The 23459-nt window shown below is 51.3% G+C and overlaps 1 protein-coding gene across 1 annotated transcript; it reads right to left on the bottom strand.

Moving 5' to 3' along the window:
- Positions 1 to 5114: 5114 nt before the first annotated feature.
- On the bottom strand, positions 5115 to 23042 carry NT5C1A (5'-nucleotidase, cytosolic IA). The gene is made up of 6 exons (XM_037817547.1): positions 22909 to 23042; positions 15173 to 15340; positions 14604 to 14733; positions 13043 to 13165; positions 10880 to 11064; positions 5115 to 9237 (listed from the first exon to the last, which is right to left on the bottom strand). Exons 1-6 carry the CDS (start codon positions 23032 to 23034, stop codon positions 8872 to 8874), a joined length of 1098 nt encoding a protein of 365 aa, XP_037673475.1. The 5' UTR covers positions 23035 to 23042; the 3' UTR covers positions 5115 to 8871.
- Positions 23043 to 23459: the final 417 nt, after the last annotated feature.

Genomic DNA, 23459 nt, shown 5'->3' with positions numbered 1-23459 from the left:
TTGACGAGGAATGTCCTGGGAGAGAGCAATTTTGAAACCAGAACTTTGGAGCAGACGCCAGCTAACAGAGGTTTTCCAGACGCCATTGGCCATCCTCCAGTGAAGGTACCCGATTACTGATGTGTTACCTTGGACACTTTATGGCCTTAAGACTGTAACTGTGTAGCCAAATAAACCCCCTTTTTATAAAAGCCAATCCGTCTCTGGTGTTTTGCATTCTGCCGCATTAGCAAACTAGAACACTCATACTTGTGTGGTCCTCTCCCACATTGTGTCAGGTTTGGCCTGTGTGACCAATAGAATACAGCAGAATTGATGATGTGGCACTTTCGAGGCCAGATCATAAAAGACAGTTGGCTTCTGCCTTGCGCTCTCTTGGATCACTCACTCTGCGGGAAGCCAGAATCCATGTCTTGAACACACTCAGGCAACTCTGTGACAAGGAACAGAGGCCACCTGCCCACACGCTTGTGAGTGTACATCCTGGAAGTGGATCCACCAGCCCCACTCAAACCTTCAGCTAGCCATAGCCCCAGCTGACGGCATAACTTCGTGAGCGAATTGGAGCAAGAGGCACCCAGTTAACCCCTTCTGGATTCCTGTCCTAAGGACAATGTGAAATGATAAACATTTGTTACTTTAAGCTGCTAAGTTTTGGGGTAATTTGTTACACACAGCAATAGGTAATTAATATCCTAAAAGATTCCCAGGCCTTTGGTTTCCTACCCAAAGAGGCCATAGGTGATCCTTTGGTGATTTTTTTAGAAAAGATAGTCAAAATATTTTACAACCAGTTCAGAAATGACACTGGCCACAGACAGCTGGCCAAGTCTTATAAGACCTGAATTCAGTCATTCAGCTGTAAGCACGTTTGCTGCCACCCACTGAGGGTTAGGGGATGACAACACGAAGCTGGAGATGCTCCTTTGGGCTATGGGAGAAAGAGCCGTGGAACTAAATATGGTTCCAAGGGAAGAAGTGATCTGTCCTGCATCATATAGAGGGTTTTGAGGGAGTCCAGTTGAGCAAGTTGCATCAGAGGTGAGCCTTGACAGGACCTCAGCAGATGGAAGGGCAGGGGAGTGGGCAGAAGTGAAGGTAGTGGACAGAATAGTGTGGAGGGTTTGGCTGGTCACGGATTGGCCCTAGGTTGGGCTAAGGGTGCTTAGGTGCAGGAATAAGTAAGGGCTGGAGCTGGAGTCTGGCTTACCCCTCTTCGCCCCCATTTATATCCTTTTTCATCTTCTCTTCTTCCTCCACTCCAAACCCAGATGGGACCACTGAGTCCACGTCAGGAGCACTGATGGGGAAAGCGAGCCTCCTGACATGCTCAGGCTGCCACCCATTGCAGACTCTCCCTGCAGGGTGGTCTTCATGTTGGGGAAGAGGGTCTACAGAGGGACCCTGACACTCATAGTTGGAACTGGTCTCCAGCCTGCTCATTACATACATCCCCAATAACGTTTCTTGAGGGGGTCATGAGACAACTGGGGGAGAAACAACACAATATAACTTTATTAAAAACCTCTTCTATTTATTTGAATGACTTTTAAGAAACAGCAACCCATGTTGTAAAATTAAAGTGTAGGACAAGCGTGAGGAGTGAGAGGGATCCATGCTGACAAGCAGGCAGCACCCTTTATCGTGTGACTTGGGCGAATGCTGCCCCAAGTCAGAAAGAGCTAGAGGCATGGGGAGTGCTAACAGCAGGCTGAGGGGGCAAAGCTGGGGCGCATGGGAGCAGTCATATCCCAGGCACAGATGAAGAAGCACATACATACTCCAGCCACTGAAGGAGGCACTTAGGGGGTTTACCATAAAAAGCAACCTAGAGAAGTTAGGTCATGAGGAAGCCCATGTTTGCAAAAAATAAAGTAGAGATGTGATAAAAGCAAATTTTATAAAATAGGGCTGCCGACAGGTAAAGATGCGAGTACACTATTTATGTGCAGAGGTTTCAACATTTATCCTTGATCTAAATTGGGGGTATGGAGATGCTTTTAAGTAGAAACCAGGAGTTAAGGATATGTGTGTTAAGTTAATAGACAAGTTCGTATGTACACAGTTTAAAACAAGATCACCCCTAAGGTCTCTTAAAGATCCGAAACTCTGAGTCTGAGTGTAATACCCCCACACTCAGTTACTCAGGTCTTAAAATACCCAATGCTCTGAGTCTGGGCCAGAGGTTGCAAACTGGAGCCCGAGGGCTGGATTTAGCCTATAGATGTGTTTTATTTGGCCTGCACAGTGTTTTCTAAATTTGAAACAGTTGCCAACTTATAAAAATCCAGACGGCCAGCTTCTCTTGAAAAATGGGGTAGAATATCTGGCAATCCCACCCACATCCCCACATAGCAACAACCATATCAGACAACAGGGCATGTGCTCTGCATTCTACTGAAGACTCTACCTGACCCTCTTGCTCATTTATTTCCGGCCTGGCCCTTGCAGGCATCAGGGTTTGTGACCCCTGGCCCAGGCGCCCAGGCACCCAGTCTGTGGTGGCCAAAATGATTTTCTACCTGGTGGCAATTACAGGTCTAGCCTCAAGACTTTGACTCTAGTATCTGCCACATACAAAGGCACACTTGCCCGGAGGCCAGGCTACTCCCAGTCTACAGTTTTCATTTGCCTTGCAGGGCTTTTCACTTAGCAAAGATGAGCAATTGAAAAGTTTCCAGTCATACTTCATTTTCATATATTGAATCTCAAAGGCCTCCACGGCATAGCCCATCAGGGAAAAACTGCCCATCAAGGCCAAGGGTAAGTCACTTCTGTGCCAGACTAGAATACTCAAGCAGAGGAAGGATTCTCAGCCTAGATGGGGCTGGGCCAGCAGGTCGGGGAGGAAAGCAGCCTTCCGAGCCATGGCAACGAAATGACCAGGGCAGATGTGTACAGTTGGCAGATTATGCAGGTGCCTGGGAGATATCATTTATAGCACAGTTGGTGTGAATGGCTCCCTCTAGGTTTGCGTAGTGCACAGTCTGCCCAACTGTACATGTTGGGCCCTGGGACTGTCAGGGGGAGGTAAGAAACAGGTAGAGATGGTGAGGCAGGTGCAGTCAAGAGGGGTATCCTGGCACAGTTTCTAACATTTCCTTCCCAGGACTGCAGGGGTGGGAGAGATAGGCAAAGGGGTAGGAGCCAAGCCCTTCTTGGCCAGAGGCTAGAGGCTGGATACAAAGAAAAGATTAAGGAGCCCGGTCTCAAAGCCCCTCCACCCCCCGTTGCCCATGTGCAAATGCCCATGAGATGATAAGAATAGCCAGAACTAGTTCCAGGAAGCAGGGCTAGTGGTCAGTATGTGGGGGACAGAACCCTCAGTTTACAGAGATAACCATCCCATACACACACTCAGGTGTTCACACACACACAGAATCCTCAGCAGAGATACATGACCCCATTACACACACTCACAATTTTCATCTAGTTGCACACACTCATGCGTGCATCCATACACACAATCACAGTGGTTATCGGCGAGAACAATCAGCTAGTCACACAGGTACATTTAGCAAACATTTTCAGAGCACCTAAAGACCTTTTCCGATGGCTCGAGCTACCTGGGGTGGGGGGTGGGGGGTGGAAGTCCAGCACACCACCAAGCAGCATGGAAGAAAAGAAAAGTAAAACCAGTGAATACAACCACCAGCTATGGTCAGCAGCTCAGCGCTGGCCTGCAGTGCCACCTGCTGGAGGGAGAGATTTTGTACGTTGCTTCAAAATCCAGGGGCGCTGCTTCTCAAGGCACGCTTTCCAAGGAATCTGCCAACCATAGGATGCCATTCTCCTGCCTCCGTGTGCTCCGCCTGAGTGAGGTGAGATTCTAGAATTCTCAAAGTTGCATCACAGCATCAGGGAATGAACATTCAGGACCTGGTGTCTCCTGGAAATCGATACCCAAGACCAGTAGGGGTGGCAAAATAGGTTTCAGCTTTCGTGCCGATTCCAGCCCGTTGGAATTGCTGCCTGGAATGCTGGGTTGAGAAGGATTCTGAGGCTAAGTCTGGGCTTAGAGGGAAGAGGACCATGATGGAACAGCAGCATCAGCCGTAGATGGGGGGGGGGGTGGCTTCCACACCTGCCGTTCTTGCAGTGGATTCTCAAATCTGCCTAAATCCCTAGACTTTCAGGCTCCTAGATTTTCCCTGATCCTCGATTCCATCTTGAGTGTTTGTTTGCTTGTTTCCACACCCTCACACCACCAGGAAACTGCCAATCCAACTTTTTTCTGGAGTTTCATCTCTCAACCGGCTAAAACCCTTGTTGGGACCCATTTCACAAATAGCTTGCTCTTGTTCCGTTGTAAACAAATGGGCACGGCTCTGCTCCTAAAGAGAAATTTCCTTTCCAAAATCAGGCAGTGAGTGAGATTTGGCCTATGGGGCTGTAGTTTGCCACTCTGCTTCAGCCCAATTCAAGAGTCTTTGAACTGGGTTCCACAGAACTTGGGGCTGTCTGGAGGTGCTTCACAGGGTCTGCAAATGTTTGGTTCTAATTTAAATGATGTTTAGCTATTTAGGAAATGTGCCAATTTGGATATATTATGTTGCCCAGAAAAGCCATGTTTTTAATACAATTTTGTGGGGGCAGACTTAATAGTCTTTTGATTAGGGAGGAAACTTCTGATTGTTTCCATGGAGATGTGATTCACCCAACTGTGGGTGAGACCTTTGATTTAATTATTTCCATGGAGGTGTGGAACCTGCCCATTCAGGGTGGGGCTTGATTAGTTCACTGGAGTACTTAAGAGAACTTGAGAGCTGACAGAGATGCTTAGAGATGCTTGGAGATGGGGACAGAAGGACGTTTGGAAATGCTAAGCTAAGAGATGAAGCCCAGAGTTTGCCCTGAAGAAGTTAAGAGAGGACTCCCAGATGCTTAGAGAGAAATACCCCAGAAGAACCAAGCAGAGAGCTGAGAGAAGCTAAGAGAGACCCAGAGACATTCTGGAGAAAGCCATTTTGAAATGCAACCCAGGAGCAAAGGAAGAGCAGACACCAGCCACGTGCCTTCCCAGCTGACAGAGGTGTTCCGGACTCCATCAGCCTTTCTTCAGTGAAGGTATTGTCTTGTTGATGCCTTAGTATGGACACTTTTTTGGCCTTAGAACTGTAAATTTGTAACCTAATAAATCCCCTTTATAAAAGCCACTCTGTTTCCGATATTTTGCATAATGGCAGCTCTAGTAAACCAGAACAGGCAACAATAATAACAATGTACCCACTCAAAGGTATCACAGCCTTTTAACATGCAGGAGATGAATGTGTTAATTTACACTGTCAGATAACTCCTTTGGTGAAGACCTCAGAATGAAGCTTCTCGTGCCACCTCCTTGCATACGTATGCAGTATTGCATAACGACTAAGAGCCTGGCTCCTGCCATCAGACACATACAAGTGTGAGTCCCAGCACTGCCACTTACAAGCTGTGTGACTTTGGTCAAGTTACTTTACCTCTCTGAACCAGCATGGCCAAAGCACCACCAAACAGAGTGGACACTGGCCAGAGTGCCAGTACTTAGAGGCCCCTTTTGCTGGGTCATCTGGGGCCATGGAGGGACACTCAGGGGCTCAGAGCAACACTATTTATCAACTGTTATAGAGGTATTCCCATATTTTAATAATCTGTTTGGCTGTACTGGTGCACCCCAGTTGAATATCAGTCCTATTATTTATTATTACACTGGATCCATCTTGGATTTGAATTTCCCACTGGTTTCAAGTTCTTCTGGCATATTCTGTTGCATCCCCACCACTCTGACCGGGCTCTCAGGAAGGGCAGGAGGCTGTTCTGCAATGATTGTAGCAGTCTCAGAACCTAGTAACAGGGCTTCTGTGTTTCTGCTAAGCGGCAGTTTCCACTGGGTCTGGGACTTTGTTGGCTAGCATTTCCCAGGACCAGAGATCTGCAGGACTTGTTGGGGAACCAGAGCTTTCAGCTAAGGGGGTCCAATGTTTCAGGAGCTGCAGTCCATGCTTGGGCCTGGGGCATTTTAATTTGCCTGGTGATACCGTAAACTGCTCCTCTCCCCGGGCTCCTCCTCACCACTTGGAGCAATTGGAAGGCTGTTCTGGCTGCTGTCTAAACCTGCCCCCAGGACTTCTGGCCTTTTATTCCAGCCGCTGAAAGCTTTTTCCAAGCCTGAGATGCTCATTTATGGTTTCAGTAATAGAATTTGGACCCTCAGTGTCTCTCCATTGCCCAGGGCTGTCTCCATCTATTAATGGTCTTCCCGTGAAATCCATGGCTTTTATTGCACCTATCTCTCTGTGTGCAGCATCATATTTTCCTGCTTCCTGAGAGTCCTGTAAGAATCATTGGTACCCATCACTAGGCTCCCAGGGCAGGACTCCACGGGTCCCAGGGTCCCTGGGGTCTATCTTAATTAGGCAACATCTGGTGCTGCCTTTACAGTCCACATGGCCAGCTTGCTCATGCAGCGTAGCACCATTCGCCAGGCTTGGGAGCCTCGGCTGTGCCTGGCCTTCTTACAGCCACTGACTGTGAGCCTGGGAGGCCTGGACAAGTGGGTGATTCAAACCCCGAGGGACCATTTTGCCGTCTGGCCAAGATCAAAGGTGACTCTGGGGCTGAGCTCCCTTTCTCACTTCCTTTTACCATTTCCAATTCTTTGGTCTCATGGTATCTCTGGCTGGGCTTGGAGCCCTGGCAGCAGAGCAAGATTGAAACCAGGCCCGAGACCTCCCCTTTGGTCAGAAGGATCCTGGCTGTGGGATGGAAAATGGAAATGACCTTGTACAAAGACGTCTCCATCATATGCCCTTCTGGGCATGATAATGCTGGTGTCCCCTGATAAGGCGATCATCGTGGGTGTCTGTCACAGCCACTCAGCACAGCCCTTCCTCCCCAGCACCGGCCTCCTGGAGGCCTCTAGCACTTGTAGCAAAAGCCCAGCTCAGAATGTCTCTTCTGGCCCAAACTATTGCTCATTTCAAGAACCATCTCTGTCTTTTCAATTTTTCTCCTTCCTGGATTATCTTTCAGTAACTAACTACACTCTGCCACACCCTGTCCAGAACCTGTGGTCACCCAGACCCTGGGCTGAGTCCCTATAGGGACAGAAGCCAGGTCCCAGGGTGCCCTTCACTCCTTCTTCCTGTCCCCACAGTGTTCCAACTGTCCTCCACACATCTCTAGGCATCCCCTTGGATGATACCTTTGGTTTCCTTCACAAAGTGCTTGCTTACAGCTAAGATTCCTTCCAGGAGCTGGACAGGCAGTCCCATACACAGGTGTCTGCTCACCCCTTCCTGATCCTCCTGAGGGCCCAGCCATCGGGGCTTCCATCTTCCCTCCGGAGCCAGCCTGGTGGGTCAGCGAAGGAGGAGGCTGCCTCATCAAGCAGTGAGAGTTGACCCCTGGAAGTGGTGAAGAAGTGGCTGCAGGAGGCTGCTGGAGCTCCTGCAAGGGTGGAGGATGCACTTGTGCATCTCAGGGGGAGGTCACCTCCTCCTGGAAGCCCTCCCAATGCACCCCAGTGACAGAGAGCTCGTTAACTCCAAGGCAGCTCTGACAGGGGCCTTCCATCGCAATTCTGTGGATGGAGAATTCTGCTAATGCACATTGCAGCTCCTTCCTGTCTCACCGGTCACTCCCTCTGTACCGCGTGTCTCAGACCAGCCATCGGCACACTGCAGCACCGACTGGTCAACTTCCCGCTTGACCCCAGGCAGGACCACCTAACGCTGTGATTCAGGGGAAACAGCCTCCGTCTTCAGCCACTGAGCTTTCTTCCTCGGCATTTGGAGCCATAACAGCAGACACACTCACTCCACCTCTTTCCCCACTGGGAGACATGCTTAACTGCCCAGGGGTAGGCAGGGAGGAACAACTGAACTTTGGCTAAAAGGAGAAGCACAGGAAGCACAGGAAGCCACTAATGAATTGAGCAGCCACTACTGTTCCTCCCCAGTAAGAGCCTGCAGTGCCCCCTGCTGGCAGGAGGAGTACTGGCACGCCAGTTGAATTCACTCCCCTCACATTTCCCCAAACCCTCCACCTGGCAGCTGACCCCTGATGACCCAGATCAGAGAAGCACAGGAAGTCAGAAGGACAGGAAGTGGATAAGGTCATTTTGTCCAGTGGTTTCTAAACGTTAAAAGTTAAAGAAAGGGATGCTGCTGACAACTGTGCATTTTGCCCGTTTGATAAAGGCCTGTGGGCTGAGGGGTGAGTGGGGGCGGAAATCCACCCTATAACCTGCTAGCCCAGCTGTGTACCCTCGTCTGGGTGTGGGTCAGCCCAGAGGAAGGGAAGTCTTTGTAATTCATCACCCAGAGGGTGCGTCCTTTTGTAATTTGCACAAAGGGGCCCTGTATTCTAGCAGCAGCCCTGGCATGAAATGCTTCCCCTAAAGAGGGCAATCATAGAACCAAGCTGCTCTGGTTAATGGAGAGTTTGAAAGCCACCTACAAACAGCACCTAAGAAACTGAGGCCCCCTGAAGGGGAGAGACTTTCTCAAAGTCATGCAGTTAGAAGTCAGAGGTGTTCCCTCACCAAACAGGGTAGTTTGCACTGCAGTGAGCTAGTTTTCACCCCAAGTCCCTCTTGAGGTATGGCTTTTCTGACCCTCCCACTCTCAGTCCCCCCAGCTTCCCACTGAAATCCAGCTACTCTGCACAGTCTTACTTTCCTAGCCAGGAATCGTGGCACAGTGTTTGCTTGAAAGAAGAGATGGTGAGAACGCCAGCCTCATCTGCCTCATTTCCTGCATGTACCTCAGTCACAGGGATGAGGATGGACATGCAGAAGGGCAGAGAATGTGGAGTCCACTGGTCAGGGTGCCCAAGTATGACAGGGAGCCTGGCCTGGAGCAACGTGGCTTGGTAAAGCTGGCAGCTCAGCTACTGGGCAGATGGGGCCTGCTTTGTGGGCACGGCCTGCCGGGGGGTTTGCGCCACACCATAAGGAACATGAGCAGCCACCGTGCCCATCTCCTGAGCCCCAGCTACGTGGAACATCTGGTCATCAAAGAAGATATGTGGGCGGATCTTCTCAAGGAGGGGACCCTTGGGCGCTCCAGCTAGGAACAGGGCCTCATCTGTCTCCAGTCCCCAGCTGCGCAGGGTCTTGAGAGCCCGGGCCCCAGAGCTGGCTGCGCTGCGTGCCGTCACCAAGTAGGTACGGATTGGGCACTCCAGTCGCAGGCCCTTGGAGTAGAACTTTTTCTGCAGCCTACCCAGAGCCTCCAGAAAGCCTTTCAGAGGGCCCTATAAAAAGGCAAAGAAACACTGTGAGCTCATCTCCTTCCCAAACATTTGCTCTTCCCCACCCACCCCCGACTGGGTGTCCTCCCTAAAGCATTAGGCTGTCTGGGGTGGGAAAGCTTCTTCTCAATTTCCCTGAATCTCTCAGTTTTGCTACACCTGCCTGGATCAATCTGTGCATCAATGTCAGTCTGGGTGGCTGTATCATTGTAATGGGGACTATTGTAACTGGGGCTGTGTCCAGATGACTGTACCAAGGCAACTGTAACTATGCATGTCCTTCTGTGTGCTCACCAGGTACATGAGTGTCTGCCCTGTAGCTCTATGTCCATCAGTAAAGAGAATATTAAAAATACTTAGCAACAATGGCATGGGCCACCTACAATCAAAGTGGATTCTAGCTGTAAACAACTGAGACTGATGGGCCAATGCATAATTGCTGAATATCAACCTTGTCCATCAGGCACATGGGTGTCTCAGTGTGTCACACTCAAGCTCCCTAGGGTCAACAAAAGGAATTATTATCCTCAATGCCCCAAACAATGAAGCTTAAGGAGAACTTGTGAATAAAGAACCAGATGAAGACAACTCTAACAGCAGCTAGAAATAAGGAAAGATGGGTTTCTAATCTTGGAGATCCTTCTCACATGTTGGGTGACTTGGAGCAGGCAGGTATTTCCCACCTGATGAGAAAACGACCCTGCCCTGGATTGCCAAGGATTTCAGAGGGAACTGAAGAGCACGGAAGTGAAATGAAGACTCAAGAGCCACAGCTAAAGCCCTGGAAACTGCTGAGCTCCTGGCAGAGAGGGGTTCTGGGATTATTGAGCACCCAGATTTTTGTTAAAAGCACATATAGGAACTGCCAGGTGGGCTGGAGAATCCTCACAGCTCCATTGACAGGGAGTTCCCATCAAGCTCCAGGGCATATTCTGTGCTCAGGAAGACTCTGACAGTTTGAGGGTGAATGAGGGTCCCTGAACCCCCTGGCCAAGGGTTGGATGGCAGGAGATGTGGAGGGCTGGTGGGCCTCAGAGGAGATAGTCTGCCCTTTGAGAGTTCCCCAGACCCTACACCCTCCTGATCTCCTGCTCCAAGAAGGGATTCCAGTTCAGCAATTCCTTTCCTCCAGTGAGGAGAAAATGGGCTTTCTGAGGGGATAGGCATCAGAGAGGAGACAGGGATCACAGGAAGGGGGTCAGGGCTCCAGAGAAAGGATATAGACTTCACAGAGAGGGGACGGGACCTTCAGAGAGGGGATGGCAGCTTCAAGGAGGGAATGAAGATCTCAGAAAGGGAGTGGCAGCCTCAGCGAGGGGATTGGAGCTGTAAGGAGGAGGCGGGGTCTTCGGAGAGGGAATGGGGCTTCAGTGAGGTGGATGAGGCTTCGGGGAGGGGATGGGGACCTCAAAAGGTGTATTGGAGCTTCAGAGAGGGCAATGGGGGCTTCATGAAGGGATGGAGTCTTGTTGAGGGGAGTTGGGGGCTGAGTGAGAAGGATGAGGGCTAGAGGCTTGGAGGGAAGGGGGTGCTGGCTGGATTCTGGCTGAGCCTGGGGTTTGGTTCGGGCTGGGGGTTCAGGCCAAGGGCAGGTCCTGGGGAACTGCCTTGCTCTACTCATAGTTCTGGGGATGATATGGAGCACCTGAGCCAAAGGCTTGTTCTCATGGGCCTTCTCATGCTCGAAGAATCTGTCCAGCCCATGGGCCTTGACGATGCGCTCCGACTCATCTGAGAAGAGCACGGCATCCCCGTCGAAGGCCACGCGCAGCTGGCTCTGGGACACAGCCACATCCCTGCTGGGGCTGAAGATGGTGGCAGCTGCGATCCCTGGGCAGAGAGAGGCAAGCGTCAGCTGCCCCCAGACCTGGAGATGGGAGTCCCCCCTAACACCCACCTCAGCAGCCTGGAGGCAGGAGAGGGCTATCTCAGGCTGTCCTTGTTCCCACCTGCCTCACCCAGGACTCAAGCAAGGCTAACGAGGGCTAATAGTCAAAATGTTTTAAAATTGGTAGGCCATGAACACTGACCAATAAGAATGGACCCTGGCAGGAGCTCTGAAGCAGGGTTCTGAGGGCTCTGAGCCATGCCAGGGCTACCCCTTTAGTTGCTACTTTGTGCAGAGGTCTGGAAGAGTCCCAGGGTGGCAGGAGAACACTCAGAGAGCTAGAGAAGGCACAATTTACCAACCAGGATGGAGGGATTTCAATACTTGATGGTGTGGAACAGCAGAATATCAGTCCCCCAGGCCATGGCTCTCCTGCCTGGGAATCCTCATTGTCCCCCAGTGAGGATCTACAGGGGAGCTAGGGAAGGAATCCTGACTCTGGGGTAGCCTAGCTTTCTCCCTCACTCTTGATTCTGGCAAGTTGCTTACTGGGTGAAGGGCCTTTGCAGCTCTGCCTGGGTTGGGATTCCAGGCCGCAGCCTGGGGTGGGGTACCCGTGGGTACCCTCGGTCTACTGTCAAAATGGCAGCCAGACATGCCCGTTCAGGTTTCCTTGAGATAGCATGGGTATCCATGAAACACAGCCATAACTATGTCTGATGGTGTGGATAGATTCTCTGTAACCCTGAGCTTCTCCAGAGGTCAAGGGTGCGTGTCAGGAACCCAGGCTCCAGGATAGGGCTGCGTGAGAGAATGAAGAGCCAGTTCTAGGAGGCTGGAGACCTGGGCAGCCTCCCATTCCCTATTCTCCATCTCTCCGAAGGTCACTTTGGCCCTCCTCTTTGGGAATCTAGAATCACAAGGGCGCTGGGCTTAGGCAGACCTCTGGGGGACTGGGCACTACCTGTCTCACAGCTCCTTTGCTAGCCTGAGGATATTGCAGGAAGGACCAGGCCCTGGGCATCAGGCCAGGCACCTGCTCAGCTCTGCCAAGGCTGGAGCCAAGATGAACCAGGAACCACCCCCACTGTGCATGGGGCCTCCCTCCTGACCAGTCCCCTGCTCCCTAGCCTGAGGTCAAATCACAGACACAGAGGCACACTTATAACCCAGGACCAAGACCCCAGCCAGAGGATGGGACATGTGTCTAGGGAGATGACTTCTGGCTCCCAGTTCAAGAAAGCCTCTTGGGGGCTCCCAAGCAGCTCAGGGGAGTGAGGAATCAGCAGGCGAGAGGCCAGAAGACTGCACGGTAAAGGAGGAGAGAAGTGAAGACAGTGATGGCTGATAAAGAACTCCACCACTCGGGTTCAGCCTGAGGTGGCTTCTCGGGCAGCTGGGCAGTACTTCCTCCTCTGAGGCCTGTTTCCTTCCATGTGCAATAGGGACATGCACCCTGTTGGGAGGACAGAGGCTATGGATACCACCCAATTCTGCCTCTTGAAAGAGACACATGGAGGGGAATTCTCTTTGTCAGCACTTGCAGCAGGGTCTCCTAACCCAATTGGAGATGCTGGCCAGTTCCCAGGCTTTACTGGATGCGGATCTCCCTACCCACTGGCAGAACTACCCATGGTCACAGGGGAATCAGAAGTTCTGGGATGACCTGGAAGAATCTTAGAAGGCAGCAGCTGTCTGGGCACTGCGAAGGGTTTCCATGGGAAAAGGAGGAGGCTGGGTGATCCTGAGGGTAAAAGCACCCTTCACCTGATAGAGCAGGAGGTGGGAAAGTGGGGTAGTTGGGGTCTTGATCTCAGAGTTCCTAGGACAGGTTGCAAACATTAAGGAGGGGACTGTCCAGCCTCCCCTTCCAGTGACCACGGCCACCCCCAGCCCCTGCTCAGAGCTTTAGGACCAGCCCTCCCGCCCCTGGGGCCCCTCTGCCAGGAACCCTTGCTCTCCCTCTCTGGTTTGACTCACCCTCATCAATGGCTTCCCGCACTTTTTCCGCATCAGCTGACAAGTAGAGGTTGGTGTGATAGGCCTTGAGGTAGCAGATGGGGCTATTCCCGCCTGTCATGCAGAACCTCTCGATGAACAGGTCTGGGAGGGGGTAGAGAGCACTCACGTGAGGTCAGGGTTGGCCCTCAGGGCCTCAGAGTGGACACCATCTTGGTTCTGAGTGTTGTGGAGGTGGGGAGAGGGATTCTCAGTGTCATGTCAGGCCAGCACTCCCCCTCTCTGGGCTCCTCCATCTTTCATCCATGAAATGGGGATGATCACACCTCTGGAGCGGTTGCCTGGCTCACAGTAACATCCCCTGGTTGGAAAACCATAGTATGTATGAAGTGGGTTTCCCGGCCATGATTGTGATATGTGACCCTGCTCTCCTGGCCACAGCTGAATGGATAAGGAGCAGGCTCCTGACCCAATCTGAGCCAATCAGATCATCCTTCTCAGCCTGGTCTGATAGTCAGCCAGTACCCACCAGTATGGCTGCCTGGGCTGTTAGAATATTCTCTGATTGGTAAATGGCTACTGCTCTGAGCCCACTGGGTCACCCCTTCACTACCCCAGCCCCTCTCCCAGGGCCCCTGTCCTCCCCACAATCCACCGTGGAAGGGGTAAAGGGGCACTGCCTCAGGACCCTGCTCCAGCACTATAGGTAGTATCTGTTCTGATTGCTTGGTGCCTGTGTCACGGAAATGGTTAAAGATTTTGAATACCAGTGCTGCTTCCAGCAATTTGAAATTAAGATTTAAAAATGCTAATCAGACTCTCTTGTTTGCTTAAAACAAGGACTTGTAAACTTGTAAATTTGGGCCATATTCAGAAAAAGCAGAAAAACCTAGTTTGGGGAGAGACAGAAACAAAAAGGAACAGACTAGCTGAGAGAAGCAGAAATAAGGGTGTCTGTGGCCCAGAGAGAAAAAAGAGCCCAGCAGAGATCTTCAGTACTTGAATTCAGGCCTTTGTGAGGTCCTATTCCACTTCCTGCCCTGTGGTTTTAAGGGACACCTCTGTAACCTAATGATAAATTATTCTTTTCAGCGTATGCTAGCTCTGGAGGGTCTGTTACTTTCAGTCAAGAGTGGACCAAGACACAAAGCCCCTTCACTCTGACAGCTGCATCTGATACTACCAGTTGCTTTGTGAGGCCTGTTGGTCCCATTAGAGATAGAGAAACTGAGGCATGAAGGCAGTAAGCGGAGGGAGTGGAGCCTGTGCAGTGGTGTGCTGGTGCTGGCACATAGTGGCTCACCACAGCCGACTGTTAAATATTCAGGAGTTTTGCAACCAGTTAGGTTGTTCAAGAGTGGGTAGCTTGCAATCAGCCATGGTAGGAATATTTACACCCTAAACTGGCAATGCTGCAAATTAAGGCTCTTTTTTTTTTTTTTTTTTTTTTTTTTTTTGGAGCTGGTTTACCAGCACCCCACTGAGCCTGGGGTTCCGGTCAGTAAAACATCACCCTGTGAGGTGGTGGCCCCACCCCTGGGGGTCTGGTAGGGGTGTCCCTGGCCAAGCCTCTCATGCTTACCATAGTGGTTGATACTGTTGATGAGACGGACGCCCACTTGAGCATGGTTGTTGGTCACGAGGACGATGTCGAAGATGTCTTCACTATCGGGGTACAGCTCCCGCAGCTGCCTGTTCACAGCCTCCAGAGCCTGGGTGGGGAAGGGCACCCTGCAGCTTAGACCCCAGGGACAATACCTAGAGTTGGCAGCCAGGGCTGGGGAGGAGAGGTGAGCTGGGGTGAGGTGGGGTCCAATGGGGACCAGCATCTGGGATGGGCTGTGGGCTTGGGACCTAATGGCAGGGAGCGCTATCAAGGAGGAGAGGGCGGGGGCCAGGCTTGGGCTGAGATCCCTGGACACAGGTGGCTGTTCTCTCGCCAAGCCAATTAATTACCTGGCATGGGGCTATTTTAGTCCAGAGGGGAGGTGGCCCCTTCCTCCCACAAAGGCACTGTCCCCCAGGCTAGCTATGCTGGAGTTGTGTCTGCCCAGAGGGGGCTCCCTGCTTCCTTATTCAAACACCCATGGAGGTGCCTTTTTCTAACCCCACAAAGGCACTGAGTGGGCTCTCGGTGGAAGCACCCCTCACCTTGACGAAGGGGAAGGCCGGCCCCGGGCTGAAGGGCTCATTCTCATGTTCCAGCTGGTAGCGCACATACTCCTCCACGCCCTGCTCCATGTAGATCCGCTGCTCCTCGTCCATGCGGAACAGAGCTCGGGAGGACACCGCAATGGTGACGGCATTCTGAGGCTTGGGCTGCACAGGCACAGAAGGAGGGGCCGTCACTCAGACCTCCCCCGAGACAGGGGTCCTGTCCTAGGAACTCTGAGATCAAGGCCCCAACTACCCCACTTTCCCACCTCCTGCTCTATCAGGTGAAGGGTGCTTTTACCCTCAGGATCACCCAGCCTCCTCCTTTTCCCATGGAAACCCTCTGCACTGCCCAGACAGCTGCTGCCTTCATGTGCAGGTCCCTCCGGGTACCGGGGACTTAGGGAAGACCCCTCCTCTGAAAAAAAGACTCAGTCTCAGGCAGGGAGAGACCTAGGTCAGGACCCCTCTGGGTAGGACCCAGCTGGGGACCATGGAAGATGATGGTTGTCATGGATCAAATTGTATCCCCTAAAAAGACATGTTCAAATCCTAACTCCCAGTCCTCTGACTGTGACCTTAATTGAAAACTGGGTCTTTGAAGATGTGATTAGTTAAGATGAGGCCAAACTGGATCAGGGTGGGCCCTAATCCAATATGACTGGTGTCCTTATAAGAAGAGGAAATTTAAATACAGATGCAGACAGACACTGATGAGAAGGTCATGTGAAGATGGAGGAAGCAGAGATTGCAGGGATACACCTATAAGCCAAGGAATGCTAAGGATTGCCAGCAAACACCAGAAGCTAGAAGAGGCAATGAAGGATTCTCCCCTACAGGCTTCAGCCAGAGCATGGCCCTGCTGAAACCTTGATTTCAGACTTCTAGCCTCCAAAACTGTGAGACAATAAATGTCTGTTGTTTTAAGCCATCCAGTTTGTGATTTTTTGTTAATGCACTCCTAGGAAACTAAGATAATGGTATCCACATAGGAGCACAATCCGATGGGAGATACATGCCCTCCAGAAATTTGCAATCTATTCAGTGGGCCTTTAGGACACAACAGAAAAATGAATACAATCTATATAGCCAAAGTTTGACTGATGCTCAAGATGATCTCCAGATGGTTTCCACTACAAAATGACAGCAAGATGCCCTTAGGAAGAAATGATGCCCATAAAAACATGACAGTTATGTAAGAAAATTTATCGTCTGCCCAGAGCTTTCTCCAGAGCTCCAGATGCCTATATCTAACTGCCCCAGTTGATTAACAGATGATTAAACTCAACATGCCCAAGGCCGAACTCTTACCAACTTCTCTGCCTGTGAAACCCAGTCCCCATTCCGTTTTTTTCATCTCAAAGCTCAGCACTACCATCCAAGACAGAAACCTGAAAGGCATCCTCAGCAACTTCTTCCTCCACTCCCTTTCCCCCAAAATTAATCACCAAAACCTGTCAACTATACTTCTGATATCCATCCACTTCTTTCTCTCTCTACTCCTATAGTCTAGTCCATCATCATCTCTCACCCCACCCCTCACCCCCAATCTGTCCTCTGTACTGTTGTCGAGGAATTTTTCTAAAATTCAGATCTGATCATGGCTTGCCTCTTCTTTAACTCGTCAGTGGTACCCACTCTTCTCATAATAAGGCAAAGAGCCTTTAAAATGAACTAGAAGGCCCTTTGCAACTACCTCTCTCTACACTCTCACCTTCCAATTCCCCAGCTTTGCTCATTCTGACCTTTACATGTTCGTGATCCCACCTTCCCTCTCTTTCTCTGGGCATTTGCACATGATGCTCCCTCTGCTTGATACACTCTTTCCCTGACTATCAAGCTAACTTCTACTCAACTGTTGGGTCTCAAACTAGATGTCACCTCTAGGAAGTCTTCCCTCACACCTAGTCTGGGTTTGATACCTCTCCAATGGATTTCTTTTTTAGTAAAATTTAACACTGAATTATAATTGCTTATTTAATTATTTCTCTTTCTAGACAGAGTTCTAGCAGGAAGCACCTTAAGTTCTGAAGGAGCAGGAACCGTCTCTATCTTGCCCACTACTGTATCTCTAGTGCTTAGTACTATGCCTAGAAGATATTAAGTGCTCAGTATGTTGTTATTGATTGAACAGATGCCTCTAAAGTTTTAAATAACATATTTCAATGAGAAACAATATTCTCAATGACATTAATTTAACATGAAATAGAAACTCCTATGCAGTACCCTAGTCTGTTCAGATTGCTTGATTCATAGGAGGTGCTCAGAGAATATTTGTTTGGATGATTCAGATTTGACAAATATTTGCTGCTTCTTTGTGCAGGCACCCAAGCTCTGGCTGGCAGTGGTCTTTGTAGAGACTTGGTTCTTGCTCTCAGAGCTCACAGGTTGGTAAGGGAGAAAGACAGACAAACAGAACTTGGATACCAATGGGGCTGAAATGGGTGCTGAAACAGAGGTGAAAGCAAAGTCTGAATGACAGGGGTTCAGAGGAAGTCATTATGGAAGAGGAAGCATTTGAGTGGAGCCTAAGGGAAGAATAGGGTGGAAGAAAGCGTGAGGAGATGTGAACATGTGCAGTACATTCACAAAGATGAGCTCAGGGTATGTGGGAGTGGGTGTAGACAAGCCCAGAAGGGTAGGAAAGGGCTAGATGGAAGAAGGCCTCCTGTCAGGGCTCAAGAGGGTCTCAGAGCCCTCTCCCCAAGTAATGGATTGGGGAGAAGAAGTGCTACCTCCGACAGCAGCTAGATCCTCTGTAATCCCCAGGGAGGATCAGGATATGGGTACCCCAGGGACTCCCAGACATCCAGAGAATCCCATCATATCTCTGAGACCTGAGAAGTCCTGGGATCATGTAGTTCCACTTATAGGTGAGGAATGAAAGGCTCTAATTGGGGACAAGATTCATAAGTGGATCTCATATTCCGTCCCACCCCCACCCCCTGCCTTATGGTTCTGTGGGTCATATACTTAACTCCATTGTTTCTCTGTTGGGTCAAGCCTGGGCTCTGTTTAGTTGACAATATTGAGTGGTCACCATATACCAGGGACTGTGCTGGGGACATAGCTGGAAACAATACACGTATGATCCCTGCTCCCCATGGAACTTAGGGTCTATCCCCGAGGCAGAGATTTGGGATTGGAGCCGTCCTTTTAGGACAATGCTGTCCAATAGAACTTTCTGTGATGATGGAGCGCTTGGAATGTGGCCAGAGAAACTGAAGAACTGAGCTTTTAAATTGTATTTAATTTGAATTAATATGAATTTAAATAGCCATTTGTGGCTAGTGGCTACCATATTGGATAGTGCAGCTTTACAACCTCAAAGTAGGAATGGAAGACCATAGAGTTCTCCAAGCTCTTGTGGTGGACCTCAGTTTGCATTTGACTTTGATGGTTTATGTGGCCAGCAGGGTCGGTGTAATGCAGTGACAGGACAGGTTCCTCTCCTCAGAGGCTCAGACCAAATACATCTCCCAGTTGTCGACCACCACTTCCCAGTGTCCTTGACCTTCAAGGAAGGCAGGTAAAGTTAAAAGCTCTAAAGAAAAGGGGTAAGAAAGGGGATAGCCAAGGGTGGTAAGGGGGTGGGGGAGACTCACTCTCATAAAACTGGGAAGTCCTGTAGGCCTTTGGGACAGGGGCTGAGATTGCCCTGTCCCTTGGGCTTACTGCTCCAGGGCAGCCCCATCACCCAAGGCCCTGGCTCCAGCCCAGGCAGCCAGCCAAGGTCTCACGCTTCACTTTCTCTTCCACAGTCCCTGCCAGACCACTGAGTCCTGGGTCCCCTCCAGCTGAATTACCTAGATGCCATCCTATTCTACATCTCACCATTGCAAGAAAAACATCCTGGTTGCCTTGCCCCAGGAGTCTATTTCCCTCTTTAGGGAAATATGGGAAAATATGCCCAGGGAGGGGCAGAGTATTACTCTAGGTAACACAGCAAAGTCAAGGCAGAACTAAGGATGAGATCCCAAGTCTCTGGCCTCAAGCCTGGGTTCTGTGCACACAGCAGCCCCCCTGATGTGCCCTCCTCATTGGCCCCCAGAAGACCTTGACCCTTGCCACCTTAGCGCCTTCCTTGGGACACCTCCCAGCCCTCCCCATGATGCCTGGCCCACAGGAGGCCTCTAGGATCCTACTCCAGATCCAAAGCCTGATCACTGGTTCTGACTGGTTTGTGTCCATGCTGTACTAGTTGTTAAGAATTTGAACACAACTCTGACATGTCTATTGAGCACTTACTGTGTACCACACACCATATTGAGCATGGTAAGTGGATTAGCTCATCTAAATCTCACAACAACCCAATGTAGTAGGTATTATTAGTCCCTCCCATTTTACAGATTGGGAAACTGAGGCATAGGGATGTCAAGTGACTTGCCCAAGGTAGCACAGCCAATAAACGATAGAGAAAGGATATAGCTTTAGCTTCCACATGATCTTTCCAGATTTGGGAGAAACCAGGTATGGTTTATTACCTCCCTAACTCTACCTTCCCACAGAGGAAACTGGGAGGGCACCAGGCAAAATCCTTCATAGGGAGACTCTGGGAACTTAGACGATGAAGGGCACCATGTTCTCAGGCTGAGGCTTCTAAAGGCAAAGTCCCTTTCCCCTCCAAATGGAGGTCCCAAGGGCAGGACCCCATCTCCCCACTCAGACTGCCCACACAGTACAACTGAGGCAGAGCCTAAGGGCCTAGAGGGCATGAGCAGCTGCCAGAAATATGGACCCCCAGCTGGGACAGGTGGGTGACCTGGCCAGGATCCTGCAAAGCTGAAGAAGCAGGTGAAAAGGGTAGGGGGTGCTCAGGAGACTTCCAACAGGGTGTAAGCTGGGGCCAAGATCAGCACGAAGTGCTTCACCCAGCTGCAAAGTGAGGCCCAACTGATAAGCATCCTAAAGGGTGGAGACTGCAAGACAGTGTGGCCCTGACCAGATGTGGGGAGAAGCCAGGGTTCCTAGCACTCAGAGACCCTCCTAGGCTACAGAGGGAGGCCACCCTTCATATGATGTCCCTTGGATGTATCTAGAAACAACTTCTCCTGAAATCAGGAAGAAGCCCGGTTCCCAGACTGGAGATTGGATCAGGATGACTCATGCCAGACCAGGGGCTCCACCTGGGAGCTCTGGGCATCAGGGAGCCCGGGCCCTGCCAGCAATGTCTGCCTTCCATGGGGGTGGGGCTACAGGGCTGGGCTGGGCTGATGGGGGGATGGGTGGGAGGTGATGGAGGGCAGCCCAGACGCTCCCAGCCTGCCTGAGGAGCTCCCATTTAGTCCAACATTGACTCTGGCTGTTGGTCCCAGGATAGAAACAGCCAAAAGCTGTTATTTCTAGAATGACTTAGAGAGAAGAGGGCTGATGGAGGACACGGGGCCAGAATAGCTCTGGACTGAGGAAGTCCTCTGACCCCATGAGGTGTGAGGCTCTCCTATGGGCCCTCAGGGGTTAAATATTTCACTCAGAGTCCTGGGAATGGGAATAAGCCCAGGCCAGGCCCTGATGGGGCTCATGAGGCATAAAGCCCCCAAAATAGCCTGTGAGAAGAGGGGCTACTGTAGGAAGGAGAAGGGGCAGAGAGGCTGAGGCTGTGAAAGTCAGGGTCTGGCTGAGGGGTCACAGCTGACCACTGGGCCTGAGCTCCCCACCACATCAGAGCTTGGATTGGGTGGGTGGCTTTTGACCACTGATGTCCCTTTCACCACCCCAGGCCCCGATCCCTATCCCCTCCTCTCCATCTCCCAGGCCATGACATTCATCTGCCTTCCTCCTCACATAGGGACCAGCCTTCTCACTGGCTTGCCTGTTGCCAGCCTCGCCCTCTGCAATCCATCCACCATGCTGCTCCAGAATGATCTTTCTAAAATGAAAATGGGACCAAGTTAATCCCCTGCTTAAAAAAATCCTGCAATAGCTCCATAATGATTTCTATACACTGTATATTTTTAAGTTGTGTAAACTTTTTTTCAAATGAACTCTTGGGTAGAACCCTGATATGTAAGAGTTCTGTATTTTCTTGGTATATGTTTATTTTACAAATTCAAAAGTATTACATGTACATCAATATATTTATTATAAAATGAGACATTGAGAATAATACAGCTGTTTGAATTATGACAAATTCAGTATGACAAAGTCACTATGTTTCTGTGGTTGTTTTTTTGGTTGCAAAGTATTGAAAAAGTCTCAGTTCACACCAATAAGTGTTTGCAAATAGTAATAGTCTTTTTTTTTAATATTACAGGCCTTGCAATCTCAGAATACTCTTCTATAAAACAGATCACAGGCAAAGTTTTGTTCTGAGGTTTGCTCAAACATTAATCAATGTGCAGCACAAGTTAATGTGTTGGTGGTCTCCAAGGAGCTAGAATGTCCATTGAACAGATTTTTAATTGTTTAAAACATTGTTTGAACAAGAAAGAAGATAAATTGGCTTCATGTGTGCAGACCCCCTGAAGCATGGGTTCCATGGAACCTAGTTTGAAAACTAACCCCACTGACCGAGGTCCAGACCCCTCACCATGGCACTTGAGGCCCTCTGGTGGGCTCTCCTGCATCACTCCAACTCTTCTCCCAGTGGTCCTGCATTTCTCCACTCAGGAGATTCTGGAACACAGCTGTCACTTTCAAAGGCATCTCCTACCTTTACCCATGCTGTTTCTCTCTCTTTGGGGAGAAATTCCTCAGACTCAGGCTTCAAGTCCAGCTCAAGTGCCACTTCTACAACACCTTCCAGAGTCACTTCTCTATTGCTCCCCCTGCACCAGGTAGGGTTCTTGACCTGAGCACTCACCACCTCAAGGTCTGGTCAGTGCACTGCAAACTCCGGAGGCAGGAACTCAGCCTAATTCATCTCTGAATTAGGGGCGCAGTGGGACCTCCTAGGGAGACGTCTTTGGAGTGCAGCAGCAGGATGCTTTAAGATCAGGTTGGAGCCCTTTGGAGGACACCTTTTGTCCAGACCCTATCCTCAGTCCCCTCCCAGGCTCTAAGCTCTGGGAAGCCTGAGAGAGCAAGGCCCAGGGAGCAAGACTAGGCGTCACAAATTTGTCCGACGGGGAAAGGATTTCACTCCTGCGTGTGAGTCCTTGGAGGGCGGGAGGCCCGGGCTGTTGATGCCCACTGCAAGGGGAGAAGGGCCCGGAGCTGGGCGCAGAGTTCAGCGTTGGGAGCCCGGAACCAGGAGCGCGCAACCCTGAGGGTTGAGCCGGGAGCCCACTGCCTTGGGCAAGCAGCCCCCTTCCCTTAGGGACCGGGAGCGCAGATCCCGGAGCCCAGGGCTTAGGGCCCTGAGGCAGAGCCCCAACGCAAAGACTCGGGTCCGGAACCGGGTGCCCAGATGGCAGAGACTAGAGCGCGCAGCAAGGAGCCGGGTTTCCAGAGTCGGGTTACCCGAATCCGAGCCCGGGGTGCCTCCGCAGGCGCCAGTGACCAGTTTTGCCAACAAGTGCTGTCAGCGTGCCCCAGGCTGCCCGCGAGGGCCCTGGTGACAGCATGGGGGAGGGGGATCCTGGCGTGGAACCGGAGCCCCAGAGAAAAACACCCGTGCAGAGCTCCCAAAATAAACCCGAGCTGGAGCCAAATGCCGGCTCATTCTGGCATTGAGGAGCTGCGTCCCCTTTCCCGAGGGTCGCCGCGGGTTCCTCTCCAGTAGTCTTAATGACCCCTCCCTCGGGGTATCCCTTTTTCGCCTCCCTCCCCACATTCTCACGCTCCGCTTTTACCGATTTGGGTTTCTTCTTGGGCGAGAGGTTGTCGTAGAAAGTCTTGGCTTCTTCCCAGCGTGAGGTCGCGGCGATCTCTGCCCCCGGCCCCGGCTCCCGGGGCTCCCGGGGCTCGCCGGGCTCCATGCTCCGGCCACAACCCGGTCCAAGCGCGAGCAGGCGGCCGCGGAGACGCGGAGCTCGCGGGGCTGGCTGGGCTGCAGGAGGGAGGCGCGTCCGAGGCGTGAGAAGAGGGCAGGCGGCGCCTGGAGTGTGCGCGGGTGAGCCGGCCGGGAGGGCGGGGTGTGGGGCGCCCCGCCTGTCAGGGTAAGGGGCGGGGAGTGGGTGGTGAGTGGGCGCTAATTGTTGCCCTTGTGTCGTTGTATGTTTATCGGGGGACGGTTGAGATCTCCTTCCCCCAACACCTCACACCCAAAGTGCATGGGGGTAGGGGGACCTGCCTCCCCGGCGCTCTGGAGGAAACCGCCTGACGCCGATTCGGGGAGGTTCTTCACCGGCGCTCAAGGGCACGGAGAAAGAGGAGAGCTTGGCAACTTTTCCGCTGGCTTGTG

The sequence above is a fragment of the Choloepus didactylus genome, chromosome 2 (assembly GCF_015220235.1).
Source record: "Choloepus didactylus isolate mChoDid1 chromosome 2, mChoDid1.pri, whole genome shotgun sequence".
In the NCBI taxonomy this organism is placed as follows: Eukaryota; Metazoa; Chordata; class Mammalia; order Pilosa; family Megalonychidae; genus Choloepus; species Choloepus didactylus.
The sequence above is the reverse complement of the archived record's forward strand: the minus strand, read 5'-3'. Positions and strand labels throughout refer to the sequence as shown.